At 40.0% G+C, this 21,716-nt stretch overlaps 2 protein-coding genes across 4 annotated transcripts in view; one reads left to right on the top strand and one right to left on the bottom strand.

Annotated features, from left to right (window-relative positions):
* Positions 1 to 694, bottom strand: part of IL17RD (interleukin 17 receptor D) — a 57,797-nt gene extending 57,103 nt beyond the window's left edge. The window contains exon 1 of one of the 2 annotated variants that reach the window (XM_042880289.1): positions 617 to 694. In XM_042880289.1, the coding sequence (XP_042736223.1) occupies positions 617 to 670 (54 nt within the window). In that variant the 5' untranslated portion in view covers positions 671 to 694. Of the gene's footprint in view, positions 1 to 612 lie in introns of both variants that reach the window. The other variant, XM_042880290.1, reaches the window with a different exon arrangement.
* Positions 695 to 966: 272 nt separating this feature from the next.
* Positions 967 to 21,716, top strand: part of APPL1 (adaptor protein, phosphotyrosine interacting with PH domain and leucine zipper 1) — a 29,541-nt gene continuing 8,791 nt past the window's right edge. Inside the window, exons 1-16 of one of the 2 annotated variants that reach the window (XM_042880495.1) lie at positions 967 to 1,083; positions 5,229 to 5,327; positions 6,281 to 6,340; positions 7,176 to 7,247; positions 8,055 to 8,142; positions 9,824 to 9,865; positions 10,589 to 10,647; positions 11,098 to 11,244; positions 12,481 to 12,563; positions 12,665 to 12,823; positions 13,958 to 14,146; positions 15,813 to 15,855; positions 16,332 to 16,388; positions 18,795 to 18,886; positions 19,457 to 19,639; positions 21,663 to 21,712. In XM_042880495.1, coding sequence (XP_042736429.1) covers positions 1,030 to 1,083; positions 5,229 to 5,327; positions 6,281 to 6,340; positions 7,176 to 7,247; positions 8,055 to 8,142; positions 9,824 to 9,865; positions 10,589 to 10,647; positions 11,098 to 11,244; positions 12,481 to 12,563; positions 12,665 to 12,823; positions 13,958 to 14,146; positions 15,813 to 15,855; positions 16,332 to 16,388; positions 18,795 to 18,886; positions 19,457 to 19,639; positions 21,663 to 21,712 — 1,477 coding nt within the window. In that variant the 5' untranslated portion in view covers positions 967 to 1,029. The remainder of the gene's footprint in view (positions 1,084 to 5,228; positions 5,328 to 6,280; positions 6,341 to 7,175; positions 7,248 to 8,054; positions 8,143 to 9,823; positions 9,866 to 10,588; positions 10,648 to 11,097; positions 11,245 to 12,480; positions 12,564 to 12,664; positions 12,824 to 13,957; positions 14,147 to 15,812; positions 15,856 to 16,331; positions 16,389 to 18,794; positions 18,887 to 19,456; positions 19,640 to 21,662; positions 21,713 to 21,716) is intronic. The other variant, XM_042880494.1, reaches the window with a different exon arrangement.

Genomic DNA, 21,716 nt, shown 5'->3' with positions numbered 1-21,716 from the left:
TTCACTGCTCCCTAGGCGGGAAAAAAAAAGAAGAAAAAAAACCAACCAACCGAACAAAAAAACCTGCAACATCAATTGCTTGCAGATCCTGTCTTTATGTTTTTAGAAGTAAAACGTGACCCGACAGAACACAAAGCGAGGGCTTTTTGACAGCACAGCACAGCAGTGCGCGCTTCGCTCCACTGGACCAGCGGGCACAGCTTCAGCGGGCTGCGCACCGGGAACGGGACGGCACAGCCGGCAGGAACAGCCGCTCCCGACCAACGGGCACCTCCAGCAGCTCCAGCCGCTCTGAAACGCAGAAGTGAAAGCCAGCAGCTTCAGAGCTGAGCCCGCGTGCAACTGCAAACAGCCGGCACGACCGGGCTGTCGTTTTGTCAGAGCGAGAATGAGCAAACAGCCTGCTGTGCAGTATTTTTCTGATTTTAAGTCAGTTTAAATTAAATACACATCATCAACAACCTGTACGTAGCTTATGCCTCCTCAGAGATCTATCCTTAAAACACGAATTGCTTAACCCAGAGGGGTGACTTAAAGCCCAACCCCGAGGCGCAGGGCTGTAGGAAGGACAACTCAGGAGCAGTTTCTTCCTCTCCGCACAGCAGCACGCACCAACCTGGCGCAGCCCAACGAGCACCCGCCCCAGGAGCGGGACGGACATCCCCACCATGACAGGACGCGGTGCCGGCTGTCCCCCCGCGCTCCCCACACAGGTACCGCCGCCCCGCGGCGCCAGGCCCCGCTCCCGCAGCTCATCGCGCGCGCGAGAAAAACCCGAACGGCCAGACGCCTCCCGTCAGGCGGCCACCGAGGCGGGAACGGGAACGCGAGCAGACAGAAGGGCCCGCTGACCAATAACGAGTCGCGCGGCTGGGCGGCGGAGCCAATTGCAAGGGCCGGCGGGCGGCGGCGGGAGAGACATCCGGTTCGGGGCGGGGCCGCGCGTCGCGCTGCGGGGGGGGCCCAGCCAGCTGGGCGAGCCGAGGGGAGCGGGAGCAGCAGCGGCGCAGATCGGTCCCCGCGGCCGCCATGCCCGGCATCGACAAGCTGCCCATCGAGGAGACGCTGGAAGACAGCCCTCAGGTAAGCGAGGCGGGGAGCAGCTCGATGAGGGGAGGGCAGATCGGGCTTGACAGCGCCAGGCCTAGCGCGGCTCCCCTCAACGTCTCGGCAGCTGGCGCACAGCGAGAGGCCCGGCCCGGCGCTCCGTCCGCCCATGCGGCGCGGCTCGGAGCGCTGCGGGCTGTCAGTCCCGGCGCGGTGGCGGCCGCCGTGCGCGGCACATCGCCGTCTGCGGGCTGAGCGTGGGCGCGGAGCGGCGTCAGCTTCGGGCGGGGCGGAGCGGAGCGTCCCCTCGTGCCGCCGCTCCCGGGGCCGCGTCCGTGCGTACCTGGGAGCGCTCGTAGCGACAGAGCCCGACCTCGCTTCTCGAGCGGCTTTTAAGTCATCTTCGTCTTGCGCGAAATATGCCAACGTTTTAACATGGCCTTTCTTGCCGCTGTGAGAAGTGGAAGATGCGCGGTGCCGAGATGGCTGCAGTTGCTCCGGTATCTTCGTCTCCATTCCTGCTGTTTGACCTCTGTCAGAGATGCCGTGCTACTACACGGCCGTTTATTTCGCGCTGCTATCAAGCACAACGTGCTTCATTCCGCAGTACAGGTCTCCCTTGCTGCCCGCGACAACAGCGGTTACTTTGTACCACCGCTTTTCTTTGGCATGGAAAAGTTTACGGTGTGAATATCTGTATAAATTATTCACTCTTTTGAATTAGATCCTCGTTTTGTTGCATTGTTTATGCGGATGAGCACGAGTTCCAGTGCTGTAACAGCTGTAATAGTAATGCTGCAATAGCATATTCATTGATAGTTTTGATTCCTCACCCATAGAAACTTCCAGTTGCTAAACAGAGAATTTTAATCCCTATAATGGCAGTGACAAAGACTGTGACAAATCTAGATCAAGTGGAGGGACAGCTTGGAAAAGAAGGCTGTGTAGGAGGTGTGTCATTTCTTTCCAAAAGACAGTGTCCCATATAGCTCTGGTACCTGATGTCAGACAAGATCTGGTTTGTTGCAGGTCTGTGGCCTGGAGACCAGACCTGATGTACTCTCACAGAGGAAAAAAATACGCAAGTCTCACAGTAATAGTAGTTTAACATAACTGTCCGTTGAAGATCTGTTCTCAGACAGGCTAAAAGGTTACGTTCTGGAACATAATTGTCAATTCTAGAATCATCTGTTTGGTGCTGTTTGTGATAAATGCAGACTAGCAAAACCTCACTCAGCCCTATCCTTGTCTGTTGATGTACTTAAACTATTACCTTTTCTACTAGAGCTATAAAATTCTTCTATCTTCCAGCCATCTTAAGATTTTAGTAATCACCTTAGAGGAATGCAACTATAGTTCCATAGTCTTCTACTACATCAGTTTATTTCTTGTATTTTGAAATCAATGCATTTAAAATGACAACATCTTGAAGAAAAAGGAAACTCTGCTTTCTTTAGAAGTTGTCACGTCTGGATGTTTGTGCTGTTCTGTTGTCATGTTAAAAAAGAGCACTGATCTGGACAGTTTCTCAGGGCTGAGCTGTGCACTGCAATTCGGTACCATTAGATGTGGTTGAGATGCTAACTCATATAAACTTCAGACCAAACTTACTCTGTGTCTGAGGGAAGATCTCTGACATGGTGAATAAACCATTGATTTCCTTTTGGTGCAGGATGAAAATCAAACCACTCTCTTTTTAGACATAAACCAAATGACATTTTATGTTGTCTTCAATAAGCAAAGCAGCAAAGTTCAGATAGTGCATATGTTGTACACATATTCAGTGTGCATATATATGTGTTCAGAGAGCTTCTGCTCTCATTTGCAGCCCCAAACTATTGCACCACAAAAAAATCCACAGGACTCAATATTACAGACTCCATCTCACGTCTCTTACGATACAACACGTCTGAAGACACGATTTGTTTATCAGCTAACTGACTTCCAAACAGGTGGTTTCCTTGTGCGTTTTTTTACTGGTAGCTTCTAGTACAGCTGCTGATATACGTGGGATGAAAGCATCGTAGGGAGCACACAGAGCTCCTCAGTTTTTCACCAGAAATGTGAGCAAACAGTTCCTCCAGTTTTTATTAATCAGCATCTGTCATAACTTCTCAATTTCAGAGTTTTCTTTCCATCAGTATTACAGCATTGTCAGTTTGAAGTCAATAACTGATATTCTAACCATAAAACCCATAGAAATGCTTTTATTCCGCACCATTCTCTATTATAGAATATTAGAGAGCAAATACAACCCAGGAATCAAACAGGATAACACTTTCAAATTGCAGGGTCAGGTTGGTTAATGCTCAGTTTAAAGGTCATAAGGATATAATTCAGTGTTTATGGTACTATGTAATTTTTTCTTCTGCCTTCTTTCATGTCTGGAAGACTCACAGCTATTAGGGTGACACACCGTGTTGCCACACCTGGTAACCATCTGAGCTCTTCACCTCTTTCCTCCTCCACCTACCCCCAACACTTTTTCCAGTTGTTTTATAAACAAGAACCATCATTAAGGTGATTTGCTGTGTTGGTAAAGCTGTTTGTTTCTTTCCCTTAAGGTATCCTGTAGGAGTTATATGGTATGATCACATCTGTGGGACAACCACTCATCAATTTGAGTTAAATAAGAGGCTTTCATGATCAAGTGATCAAACAACACACTTGATAAATGTTAATACAAGGGGAGATGGGCTACATTCTAAGGCACATTTCAAGTTTTTATTACCATGTTTTGCATGCAGTGCAATCCAGTGCTTTCCACTGATCTCCTGTGTTGCTCTCTCATTTTCTTCCCAAGCCCCCTAAGTTTCATCCATTTCCAATCAGGGAACCTACAGTTACTCAGCCTGAGGAAGAGAATTAACAAGTTCCAGTGTTTGAAACCAGCAATTTGTGAGGGATTAAAAAAATCTGTTACGTAGTCCCAATTCTCTTCATTTTCTGTCTGAACATTAATTTTTAGTATGAACCTAAAAATGAAAGCACAGTCTCCTTGCCAAGAAGTTAAAAGTTTATTTTGTGGATTTTGCAAGTGATTGGCCTCACATCCAAGCATCACAGCCAATATTTTAGTGCAGTGCTGCACAGCTGTTTCTTAGGAAGCATGGACGTAGCTCGGGCAGTTACCATTACATTCTCTGCTCTTCTCCCTTTTGCCAAGCTATCTGCTAATACTGATTCCAAATGCAAAGATGCAAGAGCACTGAGTAAGCATCTTAATTAACCTTAAGGACAAATTATCCTTAAGCAACCTGATTGCCTTCTTGTCTAACCAGTCATTTCATCAAGAGCAGGGAATGTCATTTGTGCCAATTTACCCCAGGATTCTGATCTGTCCACAGCAACTTCCTTCCAGCCAAAGTAGGGAAGTACAGACTGCAACTGGGTGGAAAAAATAGTACAATAGTTAGACCTAGATGGTAGTGATCAGTGTTTTGAAGACCAATATGTGGGCAGCAATAGAGTGACCACTTGTAAAGTTATGCAGGAGGTGCATTTGTGGGTGGCACCAGCTAAGGGCAGGCTGATGGCAGCAGACAAAAAAGCCAGATCTTCTCACTGTGAAGTGACAGGGGGAAGAAGTTTACATATCAAGAAAATGTAGAGTCTGTCAGTTATTTGTCATTTGATTTGGTTACTTTCAGTTCCTCAGCTTTCTGAACACAGAATTGGCTGCTATTGCAGATGAGTTACATATCCCAGCACAGCCAGCAGCTACTCGTGCAGAAGAGAGAGTGCTACAAAGACACAGCTGTTCTTCCTGCAGAAGAAATGTGTACCTGGCACACTGCTTATTTCCAGTCAGTTTTCCTTGGGGATGTACCATAATCATATACCAGCAGTAGCTCACAATTCCAATGCTTATAATTAATACTTATCCTCATCTCTTGGTCCTGTCTGACAATGTACTCCTTTAACCTGGAGAAGAGCCAGCAAGACTGAGCTTGGATGTCATTTTAAAATACAGTTTTTTGTTGTTTTTTCTAATAATTTTCTCTAATTTTCTCTGATATGCAGCACATGCATTCCTGGAGACAGCAGTGGATGCTGTGAGAGAGGCTTCATAAACTTCTCAGAAAGGAATCTGCAGCACTGCTGCTTAACATGGAAATTCTGTTGCATTTAAATACTTCTTTGCTAACTTGGCATGTTGTTTGTCTGATTCATTCTTACAGACCCGTTCCTTGCTGGGAGTATTTGAAGAAGATGCTGCTGCAATTTCCAACTACGTCAATCAGTTATTTCAAGCAATGCATAGAGTGTATGATGCACAGGTACTGTCACTGAATTCCTGAATGCATTATAAAGCTTTTGAACCACATTTTGTGTATCTTGCTTTTTTTGGAAAATTTATAAGCTAAGTATGTGTCTAAACTGTGAAAGTGTTTCATGTTTATAAAATAAGCATTAAATTGTTTTTCCATGTGCTAAGGAATGGTGAGATCTGAATTCTGATTGTCACACAAGATTTCTTTTGCAACAGAATTTCTTATGACAAGTAAAAAGACTTTTCTTATCTTCTTATCATTTTGTTGCATTCCCCAGCTATTTCTAAACTGCTTGCTATGAAGGTCTCACTATGCATAGCAGCATGGACCAAGTGGGAGATAATTTTTTATCCACAATACATTCATACTGTTTCATTCATCTGTCAGTAACTCTACTTGCATGCCAAGGCAGAAATTTTGTGTTTTTTCTGAACACTTAAGTTTCTGGCTGTGTTTTTACCTACTGTTTACCTGTACTGTTGGACATCTTCACTGATTTGTTAGTCTTGCTTTTCTTGTTACCATCAGTCTTCCTTTACTATTGCCTTTCTATTTTAATTTTTGCATTTTCTCTCATGTGTGTACGAGTCAGAGCTGTTGGTAGCCAGGTAGTCCTGAAGCCCATTGTAATCTTTCCTTGCCTTTGCAAACATCAAGTTCTTAGGAGAACAAATTTGAAATAAATTAAAGCAAATATGTATTGTATACCATCAAAAATACAGACATCATTGTGCACAGTATAAGCTGTAAACTTGTATTTGTAAATACTGATTACGTGCAGCTCTTACCGTTGCTATAGAAGAGAAAGGGCAAAATCCTTAGATTTTCTGAAAGTCTGTAATCAGGCTTCCTGCATATAAGTTCCATGTCTGCAATATTTATTAAAAAAAAAAAATCACATTTTAAAAGGAAAATAATAGCTTAAAAAGTAACAAAATTCTTTCTTTTTTCTAAATTAGAATGAATTAAGTGCAGCAACTCATCTGACTTCAAAGCTTCTGAAGGAATATGAGAAACAGGTACAGTATAAATCCCTGTTGGCTTGTGTGGTCAGGACTGTATTTTTGTAGTCTTTTATCTCCCAGAGCACAATACAGAATGTATTCAGGTTTGATTCAGATGAAGCAAACTCTTAAGGTTGGTGGCTTAAATCATTGCCAAAAGAATCAGCCTATCTTCATATCAGTTCTTTCAATAAAAACACAGGTGCTTTCCATTCTGTATGGAAAAAATGGTGCACAAAGAGTTTGCTGAAGAGAAACGTGTCCTGTTGTGACTGTTTTCCAGAATTAAGTTCTTCTTACTCTGATGAATGTTAATAAGTTCTGGTGACTTTATTTCTGGTGCTGTTTTAGAATATTTCAGTTGGAAAAGACCTACAAAGACGAACCAGAAGTTAAAGCATATTAATGAATCCTTATCCAAATGCTTTTTGAATGCTGACAGGCTTAGGGAATCAATCAGCCACCTCACTGGGATCCCTGTTCCCATTCCTAATGACTCATGGCAGACAGATTTTAGCTGGTATCTAATTTGAAGGTCCCCTGATGCAGCCTTGTGCCATTCTCATGCATCCTGTCATCTGATTAAGAGAAGGGGCAGAGAAGAGAGAGAGGTGTGGGGGGAGTGATGGAGAATTTATTACTGTTTTCCAAAAGCTTTTTTTCATCCGAGACAATTAAAAGAAAAAAAACAGGGGATTCACAAAGTAGTCCCACAATGTCTGAACTGCATAATTTTAAAATAAATACCTGGTACATTCTTAGACATGAATATTATACTTGTGTGAGTGGCAGAAAACACGACAACCAGCATACCTCCTTTTGTTTTTGTTTTGTTGTGTTTGTTTTGCAGCATTTTCCATTAGGGGGAGATGATGAAGTTATGAATTCTACTTTACAGCAATTTGCAAAAGTGATTGATGAGGCAAGCACTTGCATTTATTTCATTTACTTTACTACTTTTTGTCATGCATTCACTTTGACTTGTTATACTGTAGTCTTCAGATTGAAGGTTCAGAAATTTCATTTGATGATGTGGAACTGCTGTTGCAGTATAAGCTTAGGGTTACATAACCTACAGGTAAAGAATCGATTCAGCAAAGTGAGTACACGTTGCTGAGGATCAAGGTAGTTTAACTACAAAACCAAAAGCATCACAGAATGTTAAGTGACCAGAATTCTAAAAAACACCTCTGTCTCATCAGGGTATTTACATCCCCTGATTTCAGACACCTGACTGATAAAGGAGCCTTTTGCTGTCCATATGAAAGACAGGCTGAGTGACTGACTCTTCTGAAAAAATATTTTAGCATCATTAAGAATCAGGACTTTTCCTCTGATGCCTCTCCTCTGTTTAAACAGTACTTTTTGATAGAAAGAACATTTTGTTTGGATCATCTTCTGTAACCTGAGAAAGACGGACTGTGATGTAGCTGGAGTGAAGCTATAGAAATAAATTGACTGGTCACCAGAAGGTGTGAGGCCATCTTCTGACATGATTCAGCAATGTGGAGTACAGATGGAGAGAATAAGGGAAAAAACTATGCTGTGAAAGTCTGTTAAGTAAAGATGGTGGAACAAGGAGCCTTAGAAGGAAGTAGCTGCAGAAGTGAATTTGAAAAATTATGTTCAAGTTGTACATCAAATTTCAGTGAAACCTCTCTTGCTTCCTTACTTTCCTTAGTCTCAGCACTGTTTCCCTAAAAATGTCCTTTTTTCTCTTATTTTACAGCTCAGTTCTTGCCATGCAGTACTTTCAACTCAACTTGCAGATGCAATGATGTTTCCTATTACTCAGTTTAAAGAAAGAGATCTAAAAGGTAGGGTGCCAAACAAACACTGCTTTTTCCCCATGGTATCAATAACAAAAGTCACAGCATTTTATCTCTGTAGCTCTTATTGTACACGATAGGATCTTCCACTTGTTTTTCAGCTCTCAAGTGTATGCATCTCCTAACACTTCTAATAGGAGTTGTTTCTACTCAGAAGAGCATTAGAGTTGAAGAACTAAATACTACTGCATTACAACAAAAATGCTACGTATATTATAGAATCGGCTATTCAAGTTGAAAGCTTTGGAGTTGCTACAAACATTTTCAGATAATTTGCATGTTCAGGAAATAGTTGTGTATATACAAACATCACAACATAAATATACTGACTGAATCAAATCCAAAAGATGAAGCACCAAAACAGTAGTATTTCCTTTATTACTGTAACGCTAATAATGCAATAGAAAGCACAGCAATAGTAGCAGGGTAGCGAAGTCCTAGGCTACAGCAAGTGAGGATAAGCCTAAATGCAGAAGCCATAGACACAGAAACAAAGGAAAATAATCTGCTTACCCTTGGAAGGCCTCAGGTACACAGGGATCTCCAACAAGGTGTCCTTGCCTCCACTGCCAGTCTTTAAATGAGGTCTGGGAAGGGGTGGATCTCCACTCCACCCCTTCTGCTCACTCAATTGCACTGCCTGCACCTGAGCTCCCCTGGGTTGGCCCTGCCTTCCCACCAGGTGCTCAATCACTGTTTCAAACCTGCTAAGGTTTAAGGTGGTTCTTTTACCCTACTGGTAATAATTTCTAAGCGTAAGCAAAAGATGAAAAACTTTTAATTTTTGTTAACAGATCTGGCTTAATTTGCCTGGTCTAAAATAGTAGAACTAAATATGATAGACTTTACTCAGTGTGCTAAACTGAAGAGGCTGGTGTGGTAAGTGGGTTTCAAATAAACCAAAGTTAAAAACAAAGCAACTTGGATCCACAACGGTGAATTTTTCAAGGCTAATGTTACTGCTTAGAGCCTGGGAAGGTCTGCTATCGGTATTTTCCGAAGAGGTATTAATAGCAAATGAAATTTTCTTACTGGCATTTTTTTTTAAACACCAGCTAACATAGCATTAAATTATACAGTACTTCGTTATGTACTTCACAGATACTTTCTTTAAAGCTTTTGCATACTTTTTTTCTTTGTCTTTGCTCTGCAGTAAACTTGATCATAGCTTTTTGCTAGTTTATGTTGTGAAGTGACACAGAAATGCAGTCAAGATTAGAGCAAGCTTTCCTGTGTGTTGTACTGTTTTCTGTTTCCTGACTGAGACTGGAAAACATGACTAATTTTAGGTAGGAGAAATTGCACATATAGCAGTAATCACAGTGCTGTGGGGTTTTCTGTTTCCTGATACTTCCCCTTCTTCTGTGCTCTCACTTCCCCAGCTAGGACCAAAGCCCTGAGCAGAACAATAGGTGCTGCTTTTGGACTGATTATCTTTTTCAAAGTCTTTGTAAATTTCTCCTTAACTTACTACACTACAGTATTATTTTTGTAAATGGTACTAAGATCCAAAGTAGGAGCAGACTTTGCCAGCTGCAGATGCCTGTACTGATGATTTAGTGTGGTATGAGGTATGAACTGCGCCTGTGCAGCAGAGTAATGTGGCGTGAGAAGCCATTGTGTATCTGTATGTATGCTAATAACTTCACTGTGATGTGTTGTTTTGTAGAGATATTAACTCTGAAAGAAGTTTTCCAAATTGCAAGCAATGGTAAGTGTACAACAGTCAATGTTGCAGATATTGCAATACAATGGCATTATTGTAGAATAGTTATTAGAAAATAGTGAAGATGGTTGGGAGGCCCAAAGTAATTACGCTGTTATTTGTTTTCAGTGATATTTAGGCAGCCAGCTATCATTGAACACCTTGTAAATTTCTGCTTTGTGGACCAAAGCATTAAGGCAAATAGACATTAGTCTTCCTCACAATACTTTACATGTGTATATAGTTATAAAATAATTTAGGATTATGCTTCTGAAATTAACGTGAAGAGTAAGGTGTTAGCTTACTTTTTAAACTCAGGACTTAAAATGGACTGAAAAATACAAACCTCATCTTCCTAATACTTGTCTGATAGTCTTCTTCCTAATTGTCAGTAGTTGCTTTCGCTCTGCTACGTCCTTTTCTTCACGTAGATAGCTTCATTGCTTCAGAAGTGCAAAAGATGAGTTAGAGGTTTTCATGGACAGTTGACACTATTTTGAGTCAGGTTCTCAGACTTTGAGAGAAATCGGTAAGAATTTACCTTCAGCCCAAGTGTTGGCAGCCATGTAGTAATTATGAAGAAGCAAGAGGAATTATTAAAGGCTTTATTATGGCAGAACTTTGTATTTGAATTGCTATACAGGACATGGGGATATGAAAGTTTTTATGCTCTGTTTCATAAGTGATCAACTTATCAAAATGATCCCTTATTCTCTCTTCACTGCTTAGACCATGATGCTGCCATTATCCGATACAGCCGGTTGTCAAAAAGAAGGGAAAATGAAAAGGTTTGTAAAACAAAATGCTGATAAGAAGACTTCTAGAGAAGTTAAGAATTAATTTTTGTCTAGTGTATGGATTTGTGATGAAAGATAATGTACAGCAGCTGGCACTTGGGTAGTTGATGTTTTAGCATTGCGGACAGTTTGTTTCAGAACACAAAAATAAGCTGTTTTGAATACACTGAAAAAGTTAGAAGGTGGAGGTTGTGGTGCTGTAGTCCAGTTTTGTAACGAACTGACTGCTGTATGTGCTGCTGTATGTACTTTTCATGCATCCTCATCTGTGAATTACAGAAAGGGAATTGTAGCGCACGAGAGTTAATGCTCAGCTTAGAACATTACCATATTGTTCTTTCTTTTTTTTCTTGCTGTTTATAAAGCTGTTGAGAAGACATGTGATAAATACCAAGACTGAAACATTCTTTTTTCCCTCTCTCCTTGTCTGTATCTCTTCAGATCAAGGCTGAAGTTACAGAAGATGTGTATACTTCCAGGAAAAAACAGCATCAGACTATGATGCATTATTTCTGTGCATTAAATACTCTTCAGTACAAGAAGAAAATTGCCGTGTTAGAACCCTTGCTAGGATACATGCAAGCTCAGGTAATTTCACATTCTGTAAGCTGTAGGTCTGAAAGAAGATGTAAGAGTAGTTCAAGAGAGTTGATCTACTGCAATTCACTGCAAGACCTCTTTTTAGAATCCAGGGAAGCAAACCCCATCTCCATCCCTGTAGCTGTCATACTTGTTGCCAAGTGCCCTAGCACTATTCATTTTCTGTTCAAGGTTCTGTAGGATGTTTTTGAATCTCATGATGACATGCTCCCATTGAAGTATCTTTTGGGGAAGTCTGGGTGCCAAATAGAAAGATTTAATTGTAATCCAAATTCTAGATGGCTAAATTTGACATCTGAGTTGCTGGTGCTGTTCTCTGTTAGCTTTTTGTTTTGTTTTGTTTTTTTCTCCACTGGCTCACAGTCAGAAATATCTGATTAAAACTTTCATGCATGCAGGTCTGCATAAAAGTGCACCTTCTTAAAAATTAACATGGAGGCAGATAAGCTCTTTCCTGTGGCAGCTATTCTGAGATAATTATCAAAATCACATCTCTTCTGTTTCTAATCAAGGGTGTGAAAGAATTGGAATGCTCAAGATCATTCTGATTTGAGTTTTTTAATATAATGGGTTTATTTTAGGACAGGTGCTATAGAGAAAGCTTTTTGGAAACATTCTAGCATCTGGCTAGAGCGTAGGAATTAATTCTATACAATGTTTAAAACTTTCCCATGTCCAAGAACTCCTGCTTCTCTTGGAGAATTTGGAGCTTGTACAAAATAACTAAGCTTGCAGTGTTTTCTTTTCTTTTACAAGGTAGGTAGTGCAACCTGTTGCTCAGGTGCAGCTTTTTACTGAACCTGAGAACAGAATGGTAGGACTGCCCCCCGTGGCTTCTTGTTCTGAAGTTTCATATGGCTAAATTGAACTTACATGGCAGTTTTCCTGAACCAATACAGAGTGAAATGTTTTAAGATTGTATTGTCTGCCCCCCTGGCATGATCCACAGTTAGAGGACTGACCCAGACAAGTTTCTACAGTCACATATTTCATTTCACTTGCTCTGTTCACATCCTCTCAGTGAAATTAAATTCCTTTGCAATGTCAACATCTACCTTCACTTGGAGACAAAAACTTGCATTCTGCTCCTTCTGCTGAGACTGCTGGGAATAAGGAAGAAAACCAGATTTCTTTTTGAAGCTTTAACCTCCTATCATTTATTTATTGATTGGTTTGTTTAGTTTCATTCATGATGAAATTCTCCCTTTTCCTCCTTTTTTTAAGATAAGTTTTTTTAAAATGGGTTCAGAAAATCTCACTGAGCAACTGGAAGAATTTCTCACCAACATTGGCACAAGCGTACAAAAGTAAGTTGTTCTTGTTAAATTTTGCACTTTTTTGCACAATTATTTTTCTGTTTCCACTTAGCAATATATTGTCTTTGTTAGTAACACATAACTTTCCTTAGTGTTCGCAGGGAAATGGAGTGTGAAATAGAGAACATGCAGCAAACTATAGAAGACTTGGAAGTAGCCAGTGATCCACTTTATTTGCCTGATCCTGATCCTGTGAAATTTCCTGTCCATAGAAATCTGACACGGAAAGCTGGCTATCTCAATGCAAGGAAGTAAGACTAACTGGTTACTTAAATCTTAAAAAATGTTTAGCTTTGGGAAAGCTTGGAGCATATGCTGTTTTGTTTTGGAATAAGTGATGCTGATCGTAAGTATGTAGGTGAGCGTACAAAGTCACATCAGAGCTGTTCTGTTTCTTTTGTTGGATTCCCTTATTTATGAGAGTGTAATTTCACTGGATTGTAATTGTAAATCAACAAGACTGCAGTGGGAAGTATTTCTGTATAAGTATCCAATAAAGCTCCAGGATTAAAGAGATAAATGCAACAAGCTTGAGTTGCACAGGGCAAACCACTACTGCCTAACAACACCTTGAACATCCTTCCGTTTCATGAGGCAGTCTTTCCTCCATGGAGGGAGCTCTTATGCTATTAAAGTCATTTGTAGTGGTTGAAAATAAGTTGTAACAGTAAGATTTCTTTCAGTAGTCTGCATAATAACCTCCAAACAGGCAGGTTGTTTTTTTTTAAAGTTAAATTAATTTTACATTATATTATACTCACTGAATGAGACCTGAATTCCTGCCGTAGAGCACAAGTGCAGCAATTAATATGGAAGAGAGTATCTGAACAACAAGGGAGGCTAAACCACAAGCATTACTGACTTTTGGTTCCTTTGTTGTTCTTCTGGAAGAAAAGGGGGAAAAGGAACTCAAACGTGCTCTAAGCAGTACTTTGATAATCTCACTGAATGATAGAAAATACTTGGAAAATTGAAGTATTTTACATACCTTAGCTAATGCTTACCTCAAGTTTTCCAGTGAAAGTAGAGTTTGGAGGTGGTATAAAATACTTTGATAACGTGTATCAGCTGAAGATGCACATTTCATAAAGCAGTGCTGTAAAAACTGAAAATCAAATTCAAAGAACTGATGTCTTTTTAATCTCAATACAGTCTCATTAAATCTAAGAAAGCGAATATTTTTGTAAACTTTGCCCAGCAGTGCATTTGAAATAAGTATGCAACAGATACACACTAATTTAGCTGTAGAGCTAACCTAAAACATTAAATGAGGATGTTTTTAAGTGCCCATGTGGCTTGCTCGTGTAAATTTTTTTTAATATTCTAATTATAGAGCTCAGCTAAACTCCTAACCTACTAAGCAGGAATCCCTTCTCATGTTCTAGTAAAACAGGGCTGGTATCCTCCAGTTGGGAGAGACAGTTCTACTTCACTCAAGGTGGAAACCTGATGAGCCAGGCAAGAGGAGATGTGGCTGGGGGACTTGTCATGGACATAGACAATTGTTCAGTGATGGCTGTGGACTGCGAAGACAGACGGTACTGTTTTCAAATAACATCTTTTGATGGCAAAAAGTAAGTATTCTTACATTAGTTTTATCTGTAAGAGAAAGTACTTGCTACTTAAGAAAAGAAAAATGCTCTGACTCCAGACAGGTTGTAGCTTGATGGGTTTGGAGTGTTTAGAACCTCAGTCTGGGATGTCTGCTATCTTTATTGTGATGCTGCTTTTGTTTCCTAGCAGCTTCTGCTGATGTAGCTGAGTGGTACTTCAGAATAAAATTGCAGTATTCATTTCACAGTGGTGTCACACCAGTAGCTTTCAAGTAGAAATTCAAACTGAAGATAAGTTGTGGGGAAAAGAGAAGGCTTAAAATTTGACCAGCTTTTTCTGGGCAGCTCCACAGCAGTTTTTATTTCATCTGCAACAAGTACTTTCAGAGAGCGAAATGTTATCATATGAGATTATTTGTAGTGCTGTATTAAACTCCTGATGCTAACTTCTTGTTGATTTGGGGATTTTTAAAAGTAGTTCTGGTCGTTTTATGAAATTAGTTTTGTAAATTCTAATATTTGGGAAATAATAAATAAGGCAAGTTTAATAGAATGCTTTGGATGCTTGTTAGAGAAAATCTGTCTTGGAAATTCCTGTTCTCTTTATCATGTGGATAGTTCCTGTGAAGTATTTTGAAGACTAGTAGATCAAACCTCGAGGTTCAGAGTGTCTGTCACTTTAATGAAGATGGCACTATGTGGATTCACCACTCTGCTTAACTCTTACATTAAGCCTGTATCCAACTTCTAAGTGTTATGCTGTAAAACAATGGCTTGAATGTATTTACATGCTAATTCATTTCAAAATGACTTTTCAGTGGACTGTATGGTTAGAAATAGAACAAGACACCTGTATCTAGCATAGGTACAATGCATTCCTATGCTGTCATCACTTGTTTAATTCTATCTTAAATTCTCAGTGAGCAAAAACCATACCTATTCTGAAGTCTATATGATGACGTATTTTCCATCTGATCAGAGAAAACAAGTGTGTCACAATGAATTTTTTTATTGCTTAGTAAGTTATTATTTCAGATTATGTATATATCAGAATAAGGTAGCTTCCATTCAAAAATGATGGTAACATACAGGAATTGAAAAACAGCCTGAAAAATAGTAGTAGATACGAAATAAATGAAGTAACTCTAAAAAAATAAAATAAAACACCAAAAAAAACCCCCCAGTAAGCTCAGTGCCTTCGCTTTTCACACTTTTGTCTGTTTTAAACATGATGCTGATGCCATCAGAATGAGGATGGCTGTTTTCTCTGATGGCCAACAAATTCTTCAGGGAACAAAAGCTATTCAGCTTCAGCTCAGGAAGTATTGCTCCAATTAGCTTTAGTATATTTTTGCATATTTTTGAAAGGCTGAAGCTTTTGATACAGTACTGCATATCTTAGGAGAAGGCTCTCATTTTTCAGGTTTGAACTTAATTAAAACAATGGAAAAATGTTTTTCTTAAGCAAGAAAGATGAGCTTTTTTATTGCTGTAAGTGGATGGATGTTGTAGAGGTTATAGAGAAATGGATTTTCTTTCCCCAGTTAAATGTTGTCTGCGCTCAGTACACAGAATCTTCAGACTTATTTCTTTGTGCAGTGTACAAACATGAAAAGGGAATTTCGAGTCTGAAAGGACAGGTGATTCATTTCTAATAGGCAAAGTTTTGGTTTTCATTCTCTTTCAGGTCTTCGATCTTACAGGCAGAGAGTAAAAAAGATTATGAGGAGGTAAGCTTCAGGAGCTTCACGTGGCATTGAGTTTTCTGTTGCATGGAAGGGAACACATCAATAAAACTAGTTGGAGTGCACCTTTTGTATTCTTCAGGCAGTAAATAGTGAACAACTATCAGGAGGTCTGACAAAATATTACTGTATTTAAATCCTTTTCCATAATAGAGTGGGATTAAAAAAAAAAATGTTCTAAAAGCCCTTTAAGGTGGGTTTGGGTGAACAGCTGAATAAGGAAATACAGAAAATGTGGTACGTTCAGCCTGAATTTGAATTTCTCTGCAATCTTTATTGTTAGATTGGGATAAAATAGTGTTTTATGCTATTTTTAAGGCTGGGCTGTGTTAGCCTGGCCCTGAAATTACAAATGAGGTGGAAAAGGTGCCGAAAGCAACCGGTGCTGGGGGTATTTAATCAAACTCCTTGGAAAGAAGCCATGACAAATCTAATGTTTTCTTTTTTCCTCTCTTTTTCAGTGGATATGCACAATAAACAACATATCTAAACAGATATATCTAAGTGAAAACCCTGAGGTAAACGTCACCAAAATGTATCACATCAGTAATACTTTCATACGTAGCTACACACAAAATTAACAAGAGATTAACTGGTCCAACTGGATAGCACAGGACTGAGTGCTTCCCACATGTCTCATCTGAGGCTTCACCTTGTGTGGCTGTTCAGATCTATGAGAGCATACTCGCAATTCTTTCAGTCTTCTGAAGTGCTTCTGTAGCAAGGGTAAAAATTATGTGGCTTTTGTCTTTGATACAATGTTTTGACAGCTTCAGGATTCCTTTTTTGTATTTGATAGATGATAGTTTGTTGCAAATGAATATGACAACTATCTGGATGGATACATGGAATTTGTATCAGAGCAAACTGAAATTTGGTGAATTAGATAAGCGTAATTTTGCAGGAAAGATGTTTTCACTTCATAAAAAAGTTATTTGACTTTTGAAGATTTAGAAATGGGTGTACGTGTACAGTTTGGTGTCATAACTTTATTTCTACACTTTGTATTTATAGACTTATACTGATATAAACTTAAGCCGTGACCATTATTCCCTAAACCAGGGGAGTTGGCCCAACAAAACCTGTTGTTTTGTAACAGAGCATGGAACTGGGTTATGTGAAAGGAAGCTTTCCAGTGCTTCCATCGTAGATTGGAGCACTGTGGTTAGAGCAGCTGAATAACACCAGGATCTGTTGCTGAAGGCACATCTCTGATGAGTTCAAAGCTGAGCTTCTGTTTAGCCCAGGTGTAGAGGAGTGCAAAGATCAGTGAGGGTGTATTTGAGCTGGGCTGGAGCCAATGGGATGAGTTTCAACAAGGCCAAATGCCGGGTCCTGCACTTCGGCCACAACAACCCCAGGCGACGCTACAGGCTTGGGGCGGTGTGGCTGGAGGACTGCGTAGAGGAAATGGACCTGGGGGTATTGATTGATGCTCGGCTGAACATGAGCCGACAGTGTGCCCAGGTGGCCAAGAAGGCCAATGGCATCCTGGCTTGCATCAGAAACAGTGTTGCAAGCAGGAGCAGAGAGGTGATTGTTCCCCTATATTCAGCACTCGTGAGGCCGCACCTCGAGTACTGTGTCCAGTTTTGGGCCCCTCACTGCAAGAAAGATATTGAGGCCCTGGAACGTGTTCAAAGAAGGGCAACAAAGCTGGTGAGGGGTCTGGAACACAGGCCATATGAGGAGAGGCTGAAGGAGCTGGGAATGTTCAGCCTGGAGAAGAGGAGGCTCAGGGGAGACCTCATTGCTCTCTGTAACTTCCTGAAGGGAGGTTGTAGTGAGCTGGGGGTCGGCCTCTTCTCTCGTTTCATTAGTGATAGGACCAGGGGGAATGGTTTCAAGCTACGGCAGGGGAGATTCAGGCTGGACATGAGGAAGTATTACTTTTCAGAAAGGGTGGTCAGGCACTGGAATGGACTGCCCAGGGAGGTGGTGGAATCACCGACCCTGGGGGTGTTCAAGGAAAGACTGGATGTTGCGTTGAGGGACATGGTTTAGTAGGAGCTATTGGGAATAGGTGAACGGTTGGACTGGGTGATCTTTTAGGTCTTTTCCAACCTTAGTGATTCTATGATTCTATGATTCTATGATTTACTTACATTGTGCATGAATCCAAGAGAATAATAAGATCCGTGACTCCTGTATAACAACTAGAACTCAATATTTCAAAGCCTTTCTACAGTTCTGATGGCTTTAGGGTTATGAATAAAACTTGTTTGAAGGGTGGAAATATCTTCTGAAAAGTACTGCTTGAAAACAGATTGCTCCCAGCTCTTATTTCCTATGATATCACTGTCTTCTCACTTCACAATGGCTTTATACTCTCATTTTCTGACTACTTGCACAAAACTTTGCTTCTTCACTGCTTTGTCTCCCGTATCTTCGCTCTCCAAAATCCTCTTTATTTCAGGACTTTTTCTGTTGGCTGTACCTCGTCAAGTAAAGCCATCAATATTAAATACTGATACTTCTGAATCAGTAATTTCAATAAAAGAATAAAATTGAATTCTTAAACTTTAAAAGGTCTATTATTTGCTGAAATGACATTGTTACTTAGTGCTATTTTGATAGTCATTCCTGTCTTGGTTTTAAAGAAACATTTAAACATTCCCAGATTTCAAGTGCAGACTTTTGAGTCTTTATGTTTTGTTAGTAGTTGAGAGGTACGTTTTTTTTTTAAAGTGAGATCTTTGTTTTTCTTACTGTAGCTGTTTGCTTATTTTATCAGACAGATTGCAGCATTATGAAGCAAGTGCATTCACTCAGGTGTAGAAAGCGAACAGCACAAAATGTGACAAGTTTGAAGATGCTACAGATACATTACTGAAAGGGGACAGTTTAGAACTTCTGTCAGTTGCATCTAAAGCTAAGAGCTGGCACTGCATGTTGAGGAAAATGTTTTCATTTACTTGTTGCAGGAAATTGCTGCACGTGTAAACCAGTCAGCTCTCGAGGCCGTTACTCCGTCGCCTTCATTTCAGCAGAGGCACGAGAGCATGCGTCCGACTGTGTAAGCTGCTGAACTGTGGGCATTGGAAGAGCACTTCTGAAAAGAATCTCGCATTAAGTTCCAGTAAAAAAAAACAAACAAAAACAATCAACAACAAAAAATTCATTAAAAACCTTCTTTCTATGCTTTCTATGTTCAGAGTGAAAGCTTTGGTAGACTCAGAAGAACGTTTCTCAAATCTGCCTTGCTAGTGTTGTTTAGTTACAATCTGGATTTCTTGCCCATTAGAAAGTTTTGTTGCATTACATCTGGTTGGTTTGTAATCTGTGTTCATGCTTTTATTTAATGTGTACAACTCCTGGAAGCAGACCTTAGACTGCAATGTATTTTGTGCTATTATACATTGATGTTAATCTGATGGCATTATTAATGCCAACAGTAACTATAACTGACTTAAATTGGTCTGGAATGTATAGTCAGATAAATGGAATTATTTGACTGTATCTTATCCTCTTCAGGTTTTAGATTCTGTTTTGTTTTGGAATACTGTATTCATCTTCCGTTGGTTTAATTGATTGTCAACCAACCTGAAGCTCAGGTGCCTTCATTCTCATTTTTGTTCCATTTCAGACAACCCCGGCCGCCCGCAGCGCGCACCAGCAGCACGGGGTCACTGGGCTCCGAATCCGCCGCTCTGTCTGCGCTGTCCTTGGATTCCCTTGTTGCCCCTGACACTCCTATTCAATTTGACATAATATCTCCAGTTAGTGAAGATCTGCCTGGTCAAGCAAAGTCTTCAGGGCAGTCAGGCAGGTAGGAAATGGAGAAAGAAAAAATAAAGTCCTAAATTAAATGTAAATTTAAAAAAATATTTAAAAAAACACGGTTAGGCTGCAGCTCCACACACACCCACTGCCTGTCCCTATTCTTTCTTGTTTTAAAATAGTAATAATTTACAGATTTACAGTGAACCGTGAAGCAAAACAAGTTGTTGTTAAATATAGTTATAAAATGTGACTTACATACATTAGATTCAAAATGTTGTTTTCTAATTTGCAGCAGCTCTTCTTGCTTTAACAGCTAATGCTTTTTTTTTTATTTATTTCAATAATTTGGTTTCACAAAGTATTTTCCTTTCCTATTGCTTGCTCACCCAGCAGCTTGGGTTATTTCCTCTTGGAAATTCAAGAGAAATTTGGTAGCCCTGCCTCCAGATGATGATGGCATACGATGACACTCTTCTTAAACTGAAAGGTGAGTGAAAATGATCTAGGCTTCTAGAGTGATCTCACATATAGACAAGTTAAAATTGTCTAAGAGCTCTTCCAAAATAGGAAAACCTCTTCAATTTTTTCAATTTTCCCATAGACAAATGATAATAAAAAGCTGTAAATCAGCACTGCATTTCTGGAACTACTTGTACAGAATTCAGATATTAAGAAAACGTATTTGCAGTTCCAGCTCTTGTAAGAGACAAAAAGTCACAATGGTGTGTTCTGTATTCCCCTGCCCTCTACAAAAATGACTTTAGTTGCTTAACTCCTATATATGAGAAAATGGTACACGTGCAACTTTTTTCCCCCGCTGGACAGTTCTTTGTTGTTTGTTTTAGCAGAATAATCAGTTGGCTAACTACACCATTAAGAACATACTGCTTTAAAATCAATCTTGAACTGTACTCCAGGAAGTGGAAAGCTTAATACTGCAGCTAAATTCATGTCATCAGTTGTAACTTAATTCTAGAAAGTTGTGCTTTTCATACAGAAATGATTCACAGTTTTGCATATTCTATCAGTAAAGAACTGCAGTGTTTGGTACAGAATGCAACGTGCTACTTCAAAACAAATGTTAATAAATATAATACATAGACTTACTCTAGTTTCTGATGCTGATGACATAATCTTTTTATTTTGTGAGATCCCATGAGATTTTGTATTTACTGTTCCCATCTAGTCTTGAGTGACAAGTCCAAGCAAAAAATCTTGCTAATAGAATTTGTGTAGTGTTTTTACACAGGTCAAATTTCAATGGGAGGATTCTTAATGGAGCCCTCATTATTTAAGCATTGTAGCAATGCAACCTCCACCAAATAGGAGAGATTCACATAATTTTTCTCTTAGTTCTGAAATTTGCTTTTAGAACACTTAAAAATAAAGAAGGTGGTGCATTCATTACTCCCCTATAAAACCTAACTCCAAGTTTATGAGCACTTGATGAGTTTATTTTAACTATTTTCCCTGTTCCCCATGTTCTTTTCAGCATTGCTTTACTGCTTTTAGAAATACAGACTTGGAAGCCTAGAGTATTTTCACTTTTCATTGTAACTGATGGCACTTCTGAGAGCCAGAAACGGCCATATTTCTCTTGACCCTCTAGGAGTAAAACCCCAGTGGTGTTTTCAGAAAGCTGCATTTGAAATAAAACCAGTGACTTTTCTTCAGTAAGTAATGCATCAACTTGAGACAGTGCTAAGAGCTGTGGTGCTCCTTTGGAGTAGTGAAAGGAGCAGCATTTGGCTGCATTTCCCAAAGCTGTTCTGTCACACCTCGTTCCCTTGGGCTTAATTCACGTATTAAAAATGCCACGGGAGCCAAACTCTTTGTGGCAGCAGTAGGACAGTAATACCTGCTGTGCTCCCCATCATTTGACGCTTTGTCTTATTCCCAGTTAAATTTCTTGCCCTTACAAATTGCTTGCCGTTATCATGGGTCACTCCTCCAGATTACAAGTTTGTGAAGTCATGATCTTGTTCTCATTTTATGCAGCATGAGACTACATTCTTCATGAGTGGTTCCTGTAAGCTGACTCCTGGTTTAATGTTTTCATTTTTTAATAGACGCACAAATCCTTTTGGTGAAACGGGAGGCTCAAAATCTGAAACTGAAGGTAA

Source organism: Lagopus leucura, unplaced genomic scaffold, assembly GCF_019238085.1.
Source record: "Lagopus leucura isolate 7727_CA_CO unplaced genomic scaffold, USGS_WTPT01 Super-Scaffold_100026, whole genome shotgun sequence".
Taxonomy (NCBI): domain Eukaryota; kingdom Metazoa; phylum Chordata; class Aves; order Galliformes; family Phasianidae; genus Lagopus; species Lagopus leucura.
Note: the sequence above shows the minus strand (reverse complement) of the source record. Positions and strands in the feature narration are given on the sequence as shown.